The sequence below is a fragment of the Marmota monax genome, unplaced genomic scaffold (genome assembly GCF_021218885.2).
Source record: "Marmota monax isolate L192 unplaced genomic scaffold, Marmota_monax_Labrador192_F-V1.1 WCK01_AAM20220418_F8-fsc00068, whole genome shotgun sequence".
In the NCBI taxonomy this organism is placed as follows: Eukaryota; Metazoa; Chordata; class Mammalia; order Rodentia; family Sciuridae; genus Marmota; species Marmota monax.
In genome coordinates this window covers 8316278-8338166 of record NW_026692352.1, presented here as the reverse complement: position 1 = coordinate 8338166, position 21889 = coordinate 8316278, and the positions used below count along the sequence as shown (strand labels likewise).

The window sequence follows — 21889 nt, the reverse complement described above, 5'->3', positions numbered from 1 at the left end:
CCTAAGTAGGAATGGGGAGGCCTCTAGGTTCCATTCATGGATATTTGTTCCTACAGCAAAAACAAAATTAACACAAAAACTGTGGGCACCACATCTACAAGGGGTTTCAATCTAAATCACTCTCATATTCCATTAGAACATACAGATTTGTTAAGCATGGAAGCACAGTCACAGAGGATGTACCCCACATACCCTGCTGTGTACAGTACAATTGCTGGGTCTACAAGAAGGACCCCATTCTTGTGATACCAAAAGGGAAAGTGGGATCCTCAGTCTCTGACACAATACACATTGTATCCAAATATGCTATTTATCACCAAAGAGCTACCAGGGAAACTATATTCAAATCCCACTTGGAAATATATTGAAAAATTTACAACAATCTGATATCCCAGAACACATTACCAAGAGAAGTGCTCTCAAAAGGCCCATATCCAAGAGTGGAAGAGAAATCCTTCCCAACAGATGCATAAAACCCAACACAGGAATACAAGGAATATGAAAAAATAAGGTAACATGACACTTCCTAAGGTTCATAATTCACCAGCTACTAACTACAAAGATTTGGAAATGGATGAAATAACAAATGATGAACAATAATAAAAATGATCAATGAATTCTAAAAGAACACAGAGAAACATCTAAATGAATTAAAGAAGTCAGTACCAGATATGAATGAGAAGTTAAATAAGGAGATAGAGCTATTGAAAAAGAACCAAACAAATCTTGGAAATGAGGGTACAATAAATCAAATAAAAAGTTCAGTTTAAAGTCTTTGCAATAGAGTAGACCATGCTGAAGATAGAATCTCAGAACTAGAAGACAAAATGGCCAGTCACTAGAAGACAAAGTAAACATTCATACTCCATGTTTGTATATCAAAATACATTCTACTGTTATGTATATCTAAAAACAAGTAAAAATAAAAACTCACTAAACCAGAAAAGATTAAAAAAAATTATTAACTATGATCAGAATATTCAAGAACTCTGGGACAACATTAAGAGACCAAATTTAAGAATCCTTGGAATCTAAGCAAATTGTGAGATGCAGCTTAAGGGCATGGATAAACTCTTCAAGAAAATAATATCAGAAAAACTTCCAACCTTGAGAATGAAGTAGACATTCAGATACAGGATGCATTCAAACCCCAAAGACAAGATCCAAAAAGAACTTCTCCATAGTACATTATAATCAAAACACCCAACATACAGATCATGATAGAATTTTTAAAAGCCTTAATAAAAAAAATGTCAGGTCACATTTAGAGGTAAGCCAATCAGAATCACTTATGATTTCTCAGCAAAACCTGTGAATTCCAGAAGAGCTTGGAATGATGTGTTCCAAGCCCTGAAAGAATATAACTGATCAAGATTGTTATAAACAGCAAAGCTATCCATCAGAATTAAAGCAGAAATAAAAACTTTCCAAGATACACAGAAACTAAAAGAACTCATGACTGCTAAGCCAGCACTACAGAAAATACTTGAGGAAATATTACACAAAGAAGAAATAAAAGGGCTGGGGATGTGGCTCAAGTGGTAGCGCACTCGCCTGTCATGCGTGCGACCCGGGTTTGATCCTCAGCACCACATACAAAGATGTTGTGTCCGCCGAAAACTAAAAAATAAATATTAAAATTCTCTCTCTTTCTCTGTCTCTCTCTCTAAAAAAAGAAAAAGAAGGAATAAAAAACAAACCCCAGAGCTTGCAAATAGACAAATCTCATTTGAAGAGTAGCTAAGCAAATGAGAAATGGAACCAGAATTAAACATTAGAAATAAATCGCAATGAGAGGAATAGACATATGATATAAACACCAAATAAAAATGGTCTTAACTCTCCAATTAAAAGACATGGTTTAAAAAACAAGACTTAACTACATGTTGTTTTCAAGAGACTCATCTTAACAGGCAAAGAAAAGTCACAGACTTATGAAAGAATGGAAATTGATACACCATGCAAATTGGAACCTAAAAACAAACAGGAGTAGCTACTCTCATATCCAACAAAGTGAACTTCAAGCTAAAATTAGAAGACAAAGATCACTTCATACTGGTAAAGGGAACAATTCAATGAGAAGATATAATAAATATTTATGCCCCAAAGATCAATGCACCTAATTACATAAAACAGATCTTAAAGACTTAGATAAACTCTAGTACAGTAAAACTGGGTGATTTCAACATACACCTTTCACCAGCAGAGAGATCATCCAGACATAAACTCACTAAAGTCTCTTAAGATCAAAAAAAAAAATAATAAAAATAAAAATAAATAAATCAATTTGACTTAACAGATACCTGTAGAATATTTCATCCAACAACAGCCAAATTTGCTTTCTTCTCAGTTTCTCATGGAATCATCTCCAAAATATAACATATTTTAGGACACAAAGCAATTAAACAAATTAAAATGCAAGGGATTATACAGATTTTTTAAAAATTTTTTTTAGTTGTAGATGGACACAATACCTTTATTTAATTTATTTGTTTTTATATGGTGCCGAGGATTGAACCCAGGGCCTCGCACTTGCTAGGTGAGCGCTCTGCCACAGAGCCACAACCCCAGCCCTATACAGATTTTTTTTATCAGATCAAAATGGAATGAAATTAGAAATCAACATTCCCTCCCCACAAATGCAGAAATTATGTAAACATGGAATTTGAATAATACACTATACTTTGGGGGGTGTTGTTTCTTTGTCTTCACTTTTTTGTTGTTGTTATTTGTTTGTTTGTTTGTTACTGGGGATTGAACTCAGGGGCACTGAACGACTTGAGCCACATCCCCAGCCCTATTTTGTATTTTATTTAGAGACAGGGTCTCAATGAGCTGCTTATCACCTCGCTGAGGCTGGCTTTGAATTCACAATCCTCCTATCTCAGTCTCCCAAGCCACTGGGATTACAGGCATGCACCACCATGCCTGACTTGTCTCCACATTTTTTATTGGTACATTATAGTTGTACATAATTATGGGATTTATTATGTATTCATACATGCACTCAGTATAATGATATAATTTGGCCAATATCACTTTTCAGCATTGACCCCTTCCCTGAACAATACACTTTTGAATAACAAGTGGGTGATAGAATAAATCAGGAAATTTTAAAAAATTCTTAGAATCAAACAAAAAAAGTGATGTAACATACCAGAATCTCTGGGACACTCCGAAAGTGGTTCTAATAAAGTTTATAGTTATGAAGTCCTACATAAGAAAGATCCAATAAACAACCCAATGATGCATCTCAAGGCCCTAGAAAAATTAAGAACAAACCAATTCCAAAACCAGTAAAGAAGAAATAATTAAGATCCAAGCTGAAATCAGAGAATTAAAAAAAAAAAACTACAAAGGATCAGTGAAATGAAGAATTGGTTCTTTTAAATGTAAATAAAATTGATAAACCTTTAGCCAAACTAATCAAGAAAAAAGAGACAACACAATTAATAAAATTAGAGATGAAAAAGGAGAAATCACCACAGACATCACAGAAATCCAGAGGATCATGAAGGATTGTTTTGAAAATTTACACTATAATACAGTGGAAAATCTGGAAGAAATGGAGACATTTCTAGACCAATGTGATCTGCCAAAATTTAACCAAAAGGATGTAGAAAACCTAAACATACCAAAAACAAGAATGATATTAAAAGCAATATAAAAAAGGTCTTTCAACAAAGAAAAGCCCAGGACCAGATAGATTCTCAGCTGATTCTCCCAGACCTTTAAAGAAGAAATAATGCCAGTACTCCTCAATTCATTCCATGAAATATGAAGGGATGAAACGCTTTCAAGTTCATTCTATGAAGCCAGTATCACCTAACACAAAACCAGATAAGGACACATCCAGGAATGAAAACTACAGACTAATATCACTGATGAATTTAGATGCAAACATTAGCAAATTGTATTCAACAACTTAATAAGATTATATGCCATGACCAACTTTTTTCATTTCAGGGATACAGAGATTGTTTAACATAATACAAATCAATAAATGTAATTCGCGCCATAAATAAAATTAAGGACAAAAATCACATTGATCTCAATAGATGCAGAGAAAGCCTGTGAACAAATTCAGTATCTATTCATGATAAAAACACTGAAAAAACTAGGGATAAAATAAATTACCTCAACATCATGAAGTCTGTATACAGTAAACCCAAAGTCAACATCATAGTGAATGGGGGAAAACTGAGAGTATTTTATTTAAATTATTAAACAAAACAAGAATATCCACTATTGCCATTCCTATTCAATATAGTACTAGAAAGTCTAACCAAAGCAGTTAGATAAGAGAAGGAAATTAAAAGTATAAAAAAAGGGGGGGTCAAATTATCACTGTTTGCAGATAATATCATTCTATTCTGAGAATATCCAAAAGGCTCCACCAGAAGACTGCTAGAGCTAATAAATTCAACAAAGCAGCAGGATACAAAATCAACATACAAAAATCAATAGCTTTCTTATACATCAGTAATGAATCTGCTGAGAAATCAGGAAAACAATTCCATTCACAACTGCCTCAAAAAGAAAAAAAAAATCCTAGGAATAAATTTAACCAAAGAGTTTGATTAAATTAAGAGTTTGATTAAATAAGCTTAACCAAACCGTAACCAAACCTCCTCTACAATAAAGACTATAGAACACGGAAGAAAGAAATTGAAGAAGACACTAGAAGATAGAATGATCTTCTATATTCATGGATAGACAAAATTAATGTCGTTAAAGTAACAATAATACTAAAAGCAATATACGTATTCAGTGCAATCCCCATCAAAATACCAATGACATTCTTCACAGAACTATAAAAAACAGTTTTAAAATTCATTTGTAAGAATAAAAGACCCAGAAGAGCTAAAGCAATCTGAACAAACAAACAAAAGCAATGCTGGAGTCATCACAATGCCTGACTTCAAATAATGCTACAGAGCTATAGAACAAAAACTGCATGACAGTAGCATAAAAAACAGACACATATACCAGTAGAGAAGTATAAAAGACAGACAAACCACACGGATACAATCATCTGATCCTTACAAAGCAGTCAAAAACGTATGTTGGAGAATAAATAGCCTTTTAAACAAATAGTGCTAGAAAAACTGGCTATCATTATGTAGAAAAATGAGACTACATTCCTGTCTCTCACCCTGTATAAGTCAACTCAAAATGGATCAAAGACCTAAGAATTAGGGCTGGGGTGTGGCTCAGCAGCAAAGCACTCACCTCGAATATGCGAGGCCCTGGGTTTCGATCCTCAGCATCACATTAAAAAAATAAATTAATTAAATAAAGGTATTGTGTCAAACTACAACTAAAAAATAAAATACTTTTTTAAAGACCTAAGAATTAGACTACACAACTCCTAGAAGAAAACATAAATTCAACACTCCAACATATAGGTGCAGACAATGACTTTCTCAGTTGGACTCCTAAAGCTCAGAAAGTACTACCAAGAGTTAATAAATGACATGGCATCCAGTTTAACAGCTTTTACACAACAAATGAAATAATTAAGAACATGAAGAGACCTACAGAATTGGAGAAATCTTTACTAGTTACTCTCTTAACTGAGGATTCATAAACAGAATATATAAATCATTTAAATAATTTACCACCACCACCCCCAAAAAATGACCCAATTGGAGCTGGGTATGGTGGCATATGCCTGTAATCCCAGTGGCTCAGGAGGCTGAGATAGGAGGATTGTGAATTCAAAGGCAGCCCCAGCCCAAGATGCTAAGCAACTTAGTGAGACCCTTTCTAAAAAATATAAACTAGGGCTGGGGATATGGTTCAGTGGTTGAGTACCTCTGAGTTCAATCCCCAGTACCAAAAAGAAAAAGAAAGAAAAGAAAAGACCCAATTAATAAATGGGCAAATGAACAAAACAGACACTTCTTTTTTTAAATTTTTTTTTTAGTTGTAGGTAGACACAATACCATTATCTTATTTTATTTATTTTTATGTGGTGCTGTGGATCAAACCCAGTGCTTCTCACGTGCTAGGTGAGTACTCTACTGCTGAGCCACAAACCCAGCCCAACAGACACTTCTTAAAAGAAGAAGTATATACAAGAGCCAACAAACAAATGAAAAAAAAAGTTCAACATCTTTAGCAATTAAGTAAATGCAAATCAAAAAAATACACAGATTTCATATCACTCCAGTAAGAATGTCAGTTTTCAAGAATACAAACAATATTAAATGCTGGAGAAGATGTTGAGGGAAAAATAACACTGTTGGTGGGTTTATAAACTAAGAAGCACTATGGAAATCAGTATGGAGGTGTCTCAAAAGACTAGAAATGAAATCATCATATGACCCAGTTATACCACTTCTTGGTATTTATCCTAAAGAATTAAAGTCATCATACTATAGTAATATATGCATGCTTATGTTTGTAGCAGCACAATTCACAAAACCAAATTACGGAATAAGCCTAGGTGTCCTTCAACAGATGAATAAAGAAAATGTGGTATCTATACACAATGGAGTTTTGTGCAGCCATAAAGAAGAATGAAATTATGTCATTTGCAGGAAACTGGATTGAACTTGGGAGCATTATGTTAAGCAAAATAAGCCAAACTCAGAAAGCCACATATGTTTTCTCTCATATGTGGGAAACTAGAGAGGAAAAAAAAAAAAACCCAAAGGTGAGGGTTGGGAATATCATGAAAATCGAAGGGAGACTAGTAGAGTAAAAGAAGGGGACCCAGTGGAAGGAGGAGGAGAGGGAAAGGGAAATATTGGGGTATTGTATTAACCAAATTATATTGTTAAACTGTGTGCAGGTATGCATATGTCACAACAGGTCCCACTATGGTGTAATTATAATACACCAATTAAAAATATGTGGAAAAAGATGTGCTGGTGAAAGGATGATCTTACAGATCACTGAACAGAACAGTGAACCCAGGAAAATGCATATGTACAGGTGCTACTCCACTTAGGATGGGATTATGTCCCCTTAAATCCATGAGTTAAAAATACCCTAAGATAAAAATGCATTCAGTATACCTGAATTACTAAATAGTTTAGCAACATACAGTGTAGAGTGTTGGTTGTTCACCTTTGTGATCATGTGGCATGCTAGAAACTGCCCTGCATTACAAAAAAGTGTCCTGAGCATATAACTAGCCCAGGAAAAGATTAAATTCAAAGCATGGCTCTACTGGATGTGTATCACTTTTGTACCATCGTAAGTTAAATTGCCATAATCTGAAAGTATGATTCTATGTATGATTTCACATACATTGAATGGAGAAAGGAAAACTTTTTCCACCAATGATGCTGAAACAGATATCAATATAGGAATGATCTTTAAAAGAACATCAACCCTTAAATTGTATCTCATCACTCAAAATGATAATATATTAGAGACCCAAAAGTAAAATGTGATAATACTATTACTGTTTTAGAAGAAAAGATCTCTGTGACCTGGGAAAAACAAAGATTTTTATATAAGACACAAAAGAGAAAAAAATACAAAGTAGTATTAGCAATTTTAAAACTTCTGCTCTTCAAAAGACCCCATTAAGAAAACAAAATTGGGGTGCTGGGGATATAACTCAGTTGGTAGAGTGCTTGCCTTGTGTGCACAAGACCCTGGGTTCAATCCCTAGCACCATTGAGAGAGAGAGAGAGAGAGAACACAAAATGGGCCAGGCGCACCAGTGCATGCCTGTAATCCCAGTGGCTCAGGAGGCTGAGGCAGGAGGATCACGAGTTCAAAGCCAGCTTCAGCAAAAGTGAGGTGCTAAACAACTCAGTGATACCCTGTCTCTAAATAAAATACAAAATAGGGCTGGGGGGATGTGGCTCAGTGGCCAAGGGCCCCTGAGTTCAATCCCTCGTATCCCCTGCCAAGAAAAAGAAAACAAAATGGTGTGTGACTTGGGAGGCAGGAGGATCTCAAGTTCGAGGCCAGCCTTAGCAACAGTGAGATCCTGTCTCAGATTTTTTTTTTAATTTTTTTAATATCTGGGGATGTAGCTCAGTAATAAAATATTCCTGGATTCACTCTCCAGTACCAAAGAAAGAAAACAAAATGATAAGTCACAAGATTTGAGAAAATATTCAGAACCCAAATATCTGGCAAAGGATTTGTTTTGTAAGTACATAAAGAACTCTTACAACTCAAGAAGAAGAAGACAAAAATATTTGAATAGATACTTTAAAAAAAAGATATAGGAATGGCCAATAAGCATGTGAATAGATGCTCAGTCATCTTGGAAATGCAAATTAAAACCTCAGAGAGATTCTGCTTAAGCACCCTTGAAATGGCAATGGCTCAGATAAAGGTAAGTATGCAGGTAGGCTTTACTCTTATACTGCCTCCAACAGCCACATCACATACCAGATTCCAGAAAAAAAGGAATCTTTAAAACATACATACTTTTACATTACTTACCTCATATGATCTCCAAAGTAACCTAAAATTGCTTTTAAGTAGGACCTGAAGAGAGCATCAGCTCATCCATCCATGACTAGCATTAACTAGACATAGATCTGTCTGGCTGGATTGCTGTAGTGAAAAAGTACTGAGGCTAGAAATAACAGCCTTCTACCTCTTCCTTTTGCACTTATATGTGGTCCTGATATAAGGCTATAATAAGCATCTCAAAGATAAAACAATGAATTACTTCTCATCACTTTTACTGTAATAGCCACTGTTCTTCCTTCAAGTACCCAATAATATGTATTCCTGCTAAAATAACTCCAGTTTTCAAAATCTAGGTCTTCTACTGAGCTAAAATAAGTAGCTATTCAGAAAAGTATCTATTTGCCAAAGGAAATAGTTGTGAACTGGAAATGTCGAGACAGAATTCTTTTTGTCTTGACAACAAATTAGTTGCACTGGATTTATTTTTGCCCTCTAGCCTTTGGGACCTTATTCCAGATTCTAGCTAGTATGGGTCTTCTTATTTCAAGGAGGTCATTAAACCTGTTTGGGGTGATACATTGAGACAGCTCACACACCTTGAAAAGACATAATTCTAGTGAAGGTAGGTTGAAAGGAAATTTAAAGCGATGAGATTCCAACATCCCAGGCATAGCTTAGTGTTAAAGTACTCCCTAGCATGCACAAGGCCCTGAGTTCCATCCCCAGCACCACAAACACGCACACACACCAAAAGTGAGACAGTCACAGAACTCTAGATGGTGGTTTATCTACTTCTAAGCATTTATATATCAAGTTTCCCTTAAGTCAGAAACATACCCATTAACAAATCAAACTGGGATCTTTGTCATTAAGGTATTAAGAGGGTACCTAGGGGGCTGGGGTTGTGTCTCAGCGGTAGAGCACTCGCCTAGCACGTGCGAGGCCCTGGGTTCGATCCTCAGCACCACATAAAAATAAATAAATAAAATAAAGTTATTGTGTATAACTAAAAAATAAGTATTAAAAAAAGAGGGTACCTAGGTGGGTAGAAAAGGGCAAAATCATGGTGTAGTATGGGACATACAATATTTGAAAATGTGCTGAATAACAAGTGTGAAATGAAGTGGCTAGAAAAACTAGGAACCCATTTCTGAAAACCAAGGAAGAGTTTTGAGTTGATATTAAAGCCAAAGCATGAGCAAGAGATGATGCAGTCACCCCCACTCACCAGAAGCCTCTGGAGCAGCCAGCAGCAGGCAGGAAAGATGTGTTGAGCTGCTGCCTGCACAGAGTATTTTCTCCCAAACTTCTTTTTGCCTCCAGGGAGCTCCCTGCCACACCAGGGTTTTCTTCCAGCACCAACTCTGTCATTTGCTGTTTTCCTCATCTGACAATGTAAGGGTAATTAACACATGTCTCTCAGAACTGTTAGAGGATTTAGGATGATGTCCCAAGTGATGTGCCTGGCACAAGATCTTGTTTATTTTATGATACTTCTGCCAGCCAGGTGCCCTGAAGAAAAGCCTCTCTCCAGACCCACTTGTCCAGGGATCAGTCCCACAGAGGTCATGGTAACAGACATCATTTAAGGTTTATGTGAAAGTTGGAAAGTAGGGCTTCTAAGTACTGGTTGTCTTGTTTCTCTTTTTCTTTTTTGGTAGCGCTAACAAGCAGAGCCTCATGTTCTCTGCACTGAGCTACATCCCCAGCTATCCTTGTTGCTTCTCTTTGTGAAGCAACAAAGTGTGAATAGGAGGTCCAAAGACCTGGGGCTAGAATGTGTTCTCCTGCCATCTAATTATGTAACTTTGGGGGAGGTTTGTTTCCCTCATTCAACTTGTCTTACGTGACTATTGAAATACTCATCAGTCCCCTCAACCTGCATCAGTATTGTCCGTCATCTGCAAGGCCCTGTGCCAGGATTCAGGATGTGACCCTTTGCCATCTAGAACACGTGGTCTGGCAGAAGTGGAAAGGCACTGGCAAAAATAATGAACATAAGGCAGAGAAAGGTGAGTGTTAGGACAGAAGCATAGGAAGCTGGCATATAGAGAAAGAGGGGGTTGAAGTGAAAAGGAGAACTGGGGAATCTCTCATGCCTTTGTGAAATGAAAGGCTTCTTTTGGATTTTGTCTAAGATTTGATCCATCAGGAAACATTCCAGAGAGAGGTGAGTAATTCAGGCCCAGGGCTGGAAGTTGGACTACATGGGATGTGTTTGGGAGTGCGTGAGTAGTTCTGTGAACTAGAGAGGAGGCTGCTGGGACCCAGGAAGCTAGACCTAAGTTTGTTCAAAAGAGGAGAGATTAATCTTCTGGTCAAAAGGATTTAGCCAAGCTCAGGAAAAAGGATGGCAAGGAATGTAGTAGCACTCTTCTTGCATTCATTTGTTTGCATATAAATTCACTTGCTTCTTTGTTTGATAAGCAGTGTTTACTATGTGACAAAACACTAATCTGGATGCTAAGGAGAGAAAAATTTGTAAGACACAGTTTCTTTCCTCAAGAATGTTTGTATAATGGAGGAGACAAGTAGCAATGGTATATAATACAGATAACAGTTGCATCCAGCTCCCAGAACAGCTTTTAGTTAGTGATTATGCTCAGAGAGAGAGGATGGATATAAGAAAACACTTTAAAAGATGTGCCTCTGACGAGGCTAGGATTGTAGCTCAGTGATAGAGTGCTTGCCTCGCACATGTGAGGCCCTGGGTTTGATCTTCAGCACCACATTTAAAAAAAAAAAAAAAAAGAATAAACAAAGTTATTAAAAAAAGAGAGATATGCCCCTGAGCTGAATTTGAGGGATTTGGAACTTGCCAGATTGAAGTAAGGAGCCATCCAGAGTTAGCAAATGACACAACAAAGCCCAGATGCTGGACAAAGTGGGGCCTGCTGGGAACATTGCAGAGTTTGAGTTTAGTACATGCTAGATTAGGAAAGGGAACTAGGGAGAAAAGATTGGAGAAAGGAGTTGGAATACACCTAGGCATTTGAGCCTAGTCCTAAGGCATTGAGATGGTACTGAAGATGTTTGAGGAAGTTGGGAAAGTAAATATCAGTAAGATACAGAGGATCACAGAGGTCCTGGGAAGAGGGAAGGAGACTAATTACTGGTCTTCTCATTAATCCAGAAAAAAAAAATCAGAATTGAATCTGGATTCAGGACCCATTGGGTCAGTGAAAAGTCTGAATGTGAGTAACTCCTTGGTTTCTGACTTCCCAAGAGAGGAACCAGGAGATTTCAGTATGAAGATGAGTCCATTCTTGAGTATGTTCGAAGTTACTCAGGACACCTGTGATGCTCTCCCCACCCCCACCCCACCCACATTCCCACCTTCACATCCTTCAGATGCTTCCTATTTCCCGAAGCCCTGGCCAGGCCCCTCCACTGTCCCTCTCAGCCTTACCTTTTTTGATTGGTTGGTTTGGGGTTTTATGTTTGGATGGTTGGGTTTTTTGTTTTGCTTTGTTTAGTTTGCACTGTGCTGGGTATTGGACCCAGGAACTCATGCATGTTAGGCAAGTGCTCTATCACTGAGCTATATCCCCAGTTTTTAATTTTTTTAAAACTTGACAGATACCACTGTGATTTTATTGTGCACAGTGATGTCTTGTTGTGTACATTGTTAAATGGTTAAATATAGCTAATTAGCAAGTGCATTACCTCAGCTCTCATTTGTGTTGCAGCTGCATAACATCCAGGCTATCTTTCAGGAATACAGTATGTCATCATTAACTCCAGTCATGATGTGATTATGTATCCTTTAACCAAGATCTCCCCTCCCCTTCCCAGCCTCTGGTAACTACCATACTTTCTGTAAGATCAACTCTGAGATTCCACATGAGTGAGATCATGCTGTTTGTCTCTTACCTTTTAACAGGCTTCCTCCAGCCTGTGCAGATCAGATCCTTGCCAGATTGTGTTAGGCTTCTTTGTGTCTCCAGCTGGAGCACCTTTTCCTTTTCTTGCTGTCCCTCATTCCAGCCTTCCCTGACCTTCTCTACCACCACCACCACAGGGAGGGCCAGTACAAATCTGTCAACAGACCTATACCCATCCTCATGCAATCGTAATGATTTTCAGGTGTGTCTCTTCCCCAACTATGACACACAAACCCCACCACACCCCAAAGGCAAGTGGCATCTCTTTACTCATTGTACCTGGCCTCGACATAAAGTAGGACATCAATAAATGTTTCTTAAATGAACAAATCTAAGTGGGGACATCCAACAAAGTTGCAAATCTCAAACGACAAAAAGCACCAGAGACAAATGTGAACACCATAAACACTTTATATCTACCCAACTTCCCCATCCTCTTGCCCAAGCACTACATTGTGTAAAGACTAGATGTTCAATTATCTAGGCCCATTGCTGTTGGCTTAGTTGTGTGTGGAGCAGATTAGAAAGGGAGAAGGAACATAGAGGCCTAGGGGAGAGGGCAGGTGAAATGCAGCTCCCAGCCTTGAAGGGCCAAAGGAAGCCTAGCCTAGGCTCCTTTCCTCTTTCCAACCATTCGGGCCCTAATCTCTATCACCACCTGGTGGCCACACCTATGAATAACAAGTTTCCCGGGCTATAGGCAGAGAGGATCTGTGGATTGGCCTCTGAGGGTTCTGACACCACTTCCTGGGAATAGCCACAAATCTGTATAGCTATGAGAGTCACCTTGTTCTGAGAAGCTCCACGAAATCACTATCACATTCTTAAAGATACCTCCGACCTCCAAAGGCTGAGGATCGCTCCTATAAAGGATTCATTCTTTTCTCCCCTCTTTAATGAAGTCCTCTGAATAATTATAATAAAAAAGAAGCAGACCTGGATCCCTACTGCTCAGAACCTCAGCCTCCAGTTTCCCAAAGAACTTACACAGAACATAGAATCCAGCTTGAAAACCATTCTTGTACAGCCAAAGGCTTAGAGAGCCTCAGAGCCAAATGGCCCCTTAAAAATCATTGAGACCTACTAGGTCACACCTGGGAGGGATGTGATGATACTCACAGAGCAGAGAGCAGATAAGTACAGTACCAGAACTTGATGCAAATGGCCCTCTTTTACCACTCTTCACTTTATTGCTTGCCTTATTTCCCACAACTGAAATTTTTTAGGGGGCTTGTCGCTCAGTGGTAGAGCACTTACTTTGCAGGTGCAAGGCCCTGGGTTTGATCCTCAGCACCACATAAAAATAAATAAACAAATAAAAACATTGTGTACATCTACAACTAAAAAAAATTAATAAAGGAGCAGCTTTCATATCCTAAATGTTCCCAAGAAATCACTTTTCCTATATATTCTTAGTTTCTAGAATAAACTATAATACATAAAAAATGTAATACTTACATTTAAATAAGTTTTTTATAATTTATTTTTGGGGGGAGGGGGGGTTCCTGGAGATGGAACCCAGGGCCTTGTGCATGCAAGGCAAGCACTCTACCAACTGAGCTATATCCCCGCCCTTAAATAAGTTCTTTATACATAACTTACATCAATATACATAAACTGGTTTATTTTATGAGGAGAAAATAGACTCAGATTAAGTGATGTGCACCAATTTAACAATCCTTTCCATTATCTCACAGCCTTTGTATTCAAATATGTGTATTCTGTGGTGCTCAAAACACTGACCAGTAGTCAGTGTAACTAATTTGTTATACCTGTTTCCGTGGTGAGCTTAAGACTGACCCCTGCTGACAACAGCCATTTGGAGACGGGGAGGGATAAAGGAACATTGACTGAATATCTGTATACTGGAGTATATATACTGGAGTCTATTGCAAACAACCTTCAAAGTATGTTTTTAATCAACATTTTGCAGATGCCTAAATTGGAGTTCCAAAAAGAAAGTGCCTTGCTCAAGGTCACACAGCTAGCACATAGTAGATCCTTGGTAAACCTTGGGTCTGCCTGACTCCTCCACCTGTTTGTTCCACTCCAGCTGGCTGCATGGAGTTTGGGCCATTCAGCTTGCCTCCCCAGATCTCCTCTCAACCCTGACCCTTTCTTTCTTTCTCTTTAGGAGTGCCAGCTTCTCTCAGGGCACCAGGCAAAAGAGTGACACAGCCGTACAAAAACTGGCCCAGGGCAACGGACACTGTGTCAATGGGGTCAGTGGTCAAGTCCATGGCTTCTATAGCCTTCCCAAGCCAAGCCGGCACAATACAGAATTTAGAGACAGTACCTATGACCTTCCCCGGAGCCTGGCCTCCCATGGCCACACCAAGGGCAGCCTCACAGGGTCTGAGACAGATAATGAAGATGTGTACACCTTCAAGATGCCCAGCAACACCCTGTGCCGGGAGTTTGGGGATCTCCTGGTGGACAATATGGACGTTCCAACTACTCCACTCTCAGCCTACCAGATCCCTAGGACATTCACGTTGGACAAGAACCACAATGCCATGGCAGTGGCCGCTCCTGGAGACTCAGCCATAGCTCCCCCACCCCGGCCCCCCAAGCCAAGTCAGGCAGAAACACCTCGATGGGGCAGCCCTCAGCAGAGGCCTCCAATCAGTGAAAGTAGCAGATCTGTCGCTGCCACCATCCCCAGGCGCAATACCCTCCCTGCAATGGACAACAGCCGACTCCATCGAGGTCAGTATACACCCTGGCTGAGACCCAGAGGGAAAGGCAGGTAGCTCAAGGGTTCTCGAACTTTGCTAGCCTTTAGTCCTCCACAAACAAGTAACTTGAGGATCACCCGGGTCACCAATATTCACAAGTTCAGGCATCTTCTAGCCTATCCCCTTACCAGTTGGTCTTGCAGCTGTGAGTATGAGTGAGAAAAGTGTCGCAAATCCTGCCTCTGAGAAGTCAAGTGTTCTGCTAAGGGATACAAGATATTCTTGGTCAACCACAATACAACATATTATGGGTTTGGAAATCCACATCATAGTATTTTAGTCACTTAAAAGTCAAACCAAAGATTTTTAAAAATAAGTTTAGAAAACCAGCCTAAGCTTTGAGCCAAACGTATGAGGACTAACAGACTGATAAAACAAAATGAGGTCATCAGACTATTTTGTAAGCTATAACTAGAAGCTCTTTGGTTGAAGTCTGAACTTCTATTTGAAGTACCTCAATTCTGTTGTCATTTGTTTACTGAGTGTATTCCAACTCTACATATAACTTTTTCTGATTAACAACAACAAAAAGAACAACATTGATTCCTCTCAGTTTGTATCTTGCTTTACAGCTTGCAAAGCCTTTTCTTGTCCATCCTGTCATTTTAGGCCATGCAGAGTTTAGTAGGACAGAGCTTCATTGTCTCCTTGCAAACAAGGCCTGTGGTAGTTAAGAGACTTACTCAGAGTTGCAGCGTCAAGGGCAGAGATAAGCCTCTGACCCCGGGGGTCCTGGTTTCTTTAGAACTCTTTGCAGTCATTCCATCAATCAAAAATTTGAGCAGTCACCCTGTGCTTGGAACTGAGTTAAGACATAAAACATGTCTCTGCCCTTGAGAGTTCTCATCTGGCTGGGGGGAAAAAAACAATGTATAAATTAGTGCAAGAATTGTTACATACTATTCAAAGAGGTGGTATCTGGGGTGAGTAGGACAGGTGGTAAGTGCTAGGGGAGGCTAAGGAGAGGTGAGGTTAAGTCATCAAGGAGGACTCTTCACAGATGCCAACACTGGAACTAGATCCTGGGGCCTGGGAGGAACACAGTGTTTAAGTAACCCCTTAATATACTGATTTTTAAGACCTTACAGTGATGCAGCCACATCAATGGTTATAGCAGCTTAATTCACAATGGCTAGGCTATGGAACCAACCTAAGTGCCCTTCAACAGATTAACAGGTAAAGAAAATGTGGTATATATACACAATGGAATATTACTCAGCCATAAAAAAAGAATGCCTATGACTTTTGCCAGTAAACAGATGGATCTGGAGTCTATAATGCAAGTACAATGAGCCAATCCCCCAAATCCAAAAATCCAAAAGTTGAATGTTCTCTCTGATATACAGATGCTGTCACACAGTAGGGTGGGGGGTAGAAGTTCAGTGGATTAGACCAAGGGGAATAAAGGGAAGGGAGGGAGAATGGGATGGGAAAGACAGTAGAATGAATCAGACATAACTTTCCTATGTTCATATATGAATACACGACCAGTGAAACTCATCATGTACAACCACAAGAATGGGATTCTAACTAGAATAAGTCGCACTCCATGTATGTATAATGTCAAAATGCACTCTGCCCTCATGTATATCTAAAAAGAACCCAAAAAAGTAACAAGATAACACTGGGCTGAGAGCTGTACCTTCAGAAGTATCAGGAAACTGAGCCACACTGGAGGGGATGGGGAAGAGTCAGCACATGGGTCAGCAAGAGTCCATATGATCTTCCTTCTGTCACAGCTTCCTCCTGTGAGACCTACGAGTACCCCCCACGTGGTGGAGAGAATGCAGGCCGGTCTGCTGAGTCCATGAGTGAGGGAGTCAGTCCTTTCCTGGTGAGTGGGGTTTGACCAGGGTTCCTCGGGCCAGCTAGGGTAAGGAAAAGGTCACATGGCAAGGTACCACAAGCACAGCTCCAAAAGAGTGGTGGCATCTCCTTCGTAGGACCCTGCCTGGGTTCTTGCCTTGGTTAGAACCCTAGGTTGAGCTTTTAGACAAGTAAAACACAGGTACCCTTGTTTGAAGGGAGTGTGAGTCCTCAGATAGGCTGGATTATAAGACTCAAAGCCCTGTGGGTCAGTGGAGGGGGTCTAGAATGCAGCAGACCCAGGCTCAGGGGTAGTGGGTCTTCTGCACAGCAACCTTAGCCACCAGTTCTCACGTGGAAGACAGACCCTGAAAAGTAAGACTCTGAGCAGGACTGGTACTCAGGGTCAGGCCAGCCAGAAAAATTGCAGCTTGAACACAGGATCCCAGGATGCCCTCTAGAAGGGACAGATCACCATTGTCCAAGGTGCAGGTAAGTACACCTGGGCCTGATTTTGAGCCAGCTGGAAAGACAGTGGAAGTTAGGTAACCAAGGCTGTGGTAGCTCGGGTATGTGACAAGGCGGACGATGCAGGAGTTGGAGAATGGCTGCAGCCCAGGCTACTGCACTGTGCAGGGGTGAGGCAGCTCTGCTTGATCCTGGATGTTACTTAGGTATCTGGGGTAAGCTGTGCTTCCCCCACTGCAAGCTGCATGGGGGCACAGCTGGCCCCAGACCTCAGCTGCCAGGGCCAAGACTCCTTACATGCTCTTGTCACAATCAGGATCTAGAGGCGAACTGCCACCCCATCACTACCTGGTGGTCCTGAACCAAACCTATGCACTTCACAGCCCATAGTGCCCTCTGCCTTGGCCAGGCATCCAGAAATCTTGAGTGCACCCAGCCATCAAGAATATTTATGCTTTAAATTGATCATAAATTGTAGGTGGGTCCCAAGCTAGAAGGGGGCTCATTGGACCCCATTTCTTCTATTTCCCATGCTGTTTTTATTAGGTCAGTCTAAGGTCTCCCTTGTGGCCTCAAAGTATAACAAACCACTGGGAGGGCTGGCCTTGTGCATAGATTCTCACCTTGTGCTTCTTCGTGCTAATGACAGATCTGTTTCTTTCCCTCTTCCTCTCTGTAGCCAGGGAAAACACTCGTGGGTCGGTCGGATAGTGCCAGTTCAGAAGACAACTATGTGCCCATGAACCCAGGTTCTTCTACCCTGCTGGCCATGGAGCGGGCAGGTGATAATTCCCAAAGTGTCTACATCCCCATGAGCCCAGGGCCCCATCCCTTTGACCCCCTTGGCTACCCATCCACAGCCCTCCCTATGCACAGAGGCCCCAGCCGAGGAAGTGAGATTCAGCCCCCTCCTGTCAACCGTAACCTCAAGCCTGACCGGAAAGGTAAGCCCACTTTCCCCTGCCCCATTCTCTGAACATCTAGGGACTATTTGCATTTGCTCAGGAATGTGTTAGTTTTTTGTCACTGTGATCAACATACTTGACAAGGACAGTTTAGAGAAGGAAAGATTTATTTTGGATCCTGGTTTCAGTCCATTGTCAGCCAACTCCATTGTTCTGGGCCTGAGGTGAGGCCGATTATCATGGGGGAACAGTGTGGCAAAGGAAAGCTGCTCAGCTCATGGCAGCTGGAAAGCAGAGTCAAAGAGAGGAAGGAGCCAGGGAGGAGATAAACTCTTCCAGGACATACGCCCAGCAGGTTCCACCTCCCAGTAAGCCATTCATCTACCAGTAGATTAATCCATTTGGCAGATGTGCTCAGAGCCCTCATGACCCAGTCATTGCCTAAAAGCCCCATCTGTGAACCTTGCTGCACTGGGGACCATGCTTTCATGGTGAGACTTCAGGGAACCATGACAAGGTGGATACTAGACTAGGAGCACATGATTTTGTGCAAATCATGTAACTTCTTCAGCCTCAGTTTTCTTACTGTGAAATAGGGATGGTGATTCCTACCTCCCACATTTATTTGGAAGGATAACATGTCAGTGCATCAGATCCCTGGAAAATGGGTAGTAGTTAGATCTACGATGCTGCCTGACAGCCAGAAAGAGGTGCTAGAGTTCAAGTTCCAGGTCACCCACTGCCAATCTTTTGTCCTTGGCTCCTGCACGATAACCTGGCAGAGATAGGGCCCTATAGAACTGAAACCCAGGTCCTTTTGGCTTTTCCCTTCCTCCACTGTGGTTTACACAGCCTTCTTCAGTATCAGCAGGAGTAGTCATGGTGGCCATCTTCATTTCAAATATAGTCTCTTGTTTTTATATAAAGTCATAAATCTGTTGTCAGACCATGTGTCCCATTTTGGATTCTGCAAATCCAATCACCATAGATACAGCAGGAAGGATATATAATTTGGAATCTAAAGATATGATTTCAACATGGAAAAGGATTATACTGTCAGACCTCGGTATCTGCAGGTTCTGTATCTGCAGATTCAATCACTGCAGATCAAAAATACTTGAAAAAAAACCTGTACATTGTGCATATCTTTCTTGTCATTGTTCCATAAACAATTTAACATCATATTGGGTATCAAATAATCTAGAGATGATGTAAAGTATATAGCAAGAGGGGCACATAGGTTATAAGCAAATACTATGACTTTTGTTGTACTGGGGATTGAACCCAGGGCCTTGCACAAGCTAGGCAAATACTCTACCACTGAGCCACATCTCCAGCCCCTTTTTTTAATTTTGAGACAAAGCTTCACTGAATTGCCAAGGCTGTCCTCAAACTTGTGACCCCTCTTGCCTCAGCCTCGAAATTAACTAGGATTGCAGGCATCCACCACACCTGGTTCTGACATTTTACGTAAGAGACTTGAGCATTCAGATTTTTATATCCAGAGGGATCCTCTACAGATGCCAAAGGAGGCCTGTCTAACCCTCCGGAGCCTCAGATTCCCTCTGTTGCCAGAATGACTGGGAAGGCTTTTGTAACTGTGCTTACATGTTACATATAAGTGTATCCCATGTGGCTGACTCCTGTGTTCTGTTTCTGCTCCAGCAAAACCAACACCACTTGACCTGAGAAACAATGCTGTCATTGATGAGCTCCCCTTCAAGTCTCCTGTCACCAAGTCTTGGTCCAGGGCCAAGTGAGTGTCTGTGGAGTGAGATCTTAGGGTGTGGGCATTCAATATGAATAAAGTGGTCTCTGGCCTGGGGGTTCAGGGTAGCCAGATCCTACTGCTGTCACCAGTTCATCATGGCACTTGGTCCTCATCTGTAAAGGGGGAATATTATTATATCATTACCAAGCTGATAATGGGAAGCTGTGGTGACCCAGGTCTGGGTGTGAGAGAGCCAAGGGTCTCCCAGGCTCACTCTGTCTTCTTCCCACAACAGCCATACCTTCAACTCTAGCTCCTCCCAGTACTGCCGCCCCATCTCCACCCAGAGCATCACCAGCACAGACTCAGGAGACAGTGAAGAGAACTACGTCCCTATGGTGAGTCCCCTGGGGTTGGCTGGATGATACCTTCTGGAATCCTCCAGGACATTCTGCTCAGTTCAGTACTTCTCATCTCAGCCCAGGGCCTCTCTGTACTATTGTGGCCTTCGGCCGCAGACCCTTCTTGAGCACATGTGCAGGAAGCAACATGAGTTGTCAGCGGTAGGAAAGACATGGTCCCTGCCCAAGTAGGTCAGTCTTAAAGGGCAGAGGCAGCCTGCCTCTCTCCCCTGACACAGGGGGCATGATTAGTGCTCTTGGAAGAGCAGCACTGGAGATATCCGCTCAGCGTTAGGGAGACACACCTGCACACACTCACTGGGCTGACAGCTGTAATAGGTGTGAACACGGGTAGTGCACCATGTGGTTCCTCCCTGAAGTTTTCATTGGAAGAGAATTGCCTCCCAGCACCTGGTCATCCTTGAAAGGAAACTTCAACTAACCATTATATAACCAGAACCCACGACTGTCACCTTTCTCATTAGAATCAGGCTTGGAGACAGTCCTAGACATGCAGGTGCTTTCCCACAGCAGTAGCCTGGCTGGACATAGGCCCCAAGAGCCTGTTACCTGGAGAACCAAGAAGGAACAGAGGCTTTGTGCACCTGGAGATGAGGCAATTGTTCAGTCGGAGCAGTTGGGGGGCCGCTGCCTCGGGACCTGCTGCTCTAGGCCATGGGCAGGCAGTATAGAGGGGGGCCACAAGAGGAAACAGGCTTGTTCTTAGGGTCCCACAAGCAAAGGCTGGGTCTCTCAGAAGACAGTAGGTGAGATCTGGCTTGAAGCCCTAAGAGGGAGGCCACATGGTACCTGGGATAGGTGCAGGTTTGGAAGTCAGACAACAGCCCAGGTTCCGTCACACCGCAGCCTCACAACCATGATGAACAGTGATAATATCTACCTCACAGGATTGTTGTGAGGACTTAGAGAAGAAAGTATAAAGTCCCTGGCTCAGTGTGTGGCTCCAACAGGACACTGAATGAGTACCTTACCCCCTGAGCTGTGTTTTCCTGAGTAGGGGGTTCATCGATTTCCTAGACTCACTCAGTTTTGTCTTTCCTATGTTAGCAAAACCCAGTGTCTGCATCTCCAGTTCCCAGTGGCACCAACAGTCCAGCCCCGAAGAAGAGTACTGGCAGCGTCGATTATCTGGCCCTGGACTTCCAGCCGGGCTCCCCAAGCCCCCACCGCAAGGTGCCTGGGGTGGAGGTGGGGGATCAGTGAGCGCTGCCAGAGCCTCAGGGAGAGGGCAGGGAGGCCAGCACTGCTCAGCCTCTCTCCATAGCCAGCTCGTAGGACTCAGCTGTGCTTTAGGTGGGGGTCTCTGAGGCTCCTGTGCTTTCTCAGGGCACAGATTCCCCTCTGATACAGAACATCAGTCAGCCCATCCCTTTGCAGCAGACATGGGTACATGATAGTACACACAGACCCGAGTTTTTCAAGGTTACAGAGTGAATCAGTAACAGATTGGAGACACAGAGATCCTGCCTCCTGTCCTGAGCTCTTCTTTGTGAATTCATTGGGTGGGGCCCAGAACCCTACCAGTGATAAAGCAGCCTTTGGAAAGGACCTCCAGGCCTAGGAA

General features: G+C 41.5%; 1 protein-coding gene across 3 annotated transcripts in view; it reads left to right on the top strand.

Annotated features, from left to right (window-relative positions):
* Positions 1–21889, top strand: part of Gab2 (GRB2 associated binding protein 2) — a 200607-nt gene that overhangs the window by 174831 nt on the left and 3887 nt on the right. For all 3 annotated transcript variants that reach the window (XM_046442072.2, XM_058578566.1, XM_058578567.1), the window contains 6 exons: positions 14410–14984; positions 16753–16847; positions 17967–18231; positions 19858–19948; positions 20199–20301; positions 21373–21498. In XM_046442072.2, the coding sequence (XP_046298028.1) occupies positions 14410–14984; positions 16753–16847; positions 17967–18231; positions 19858–19948; positions 20199–20301; positions 21373–21498 (1255 nt within the window). The remainder of the gene's footprint in view (positions 1–14409; positions 14985–16752; positions 16848–17966; positions 18232–19857; positions 19949–20198; positions 20302–21372; positions 21499–21889) is intronic.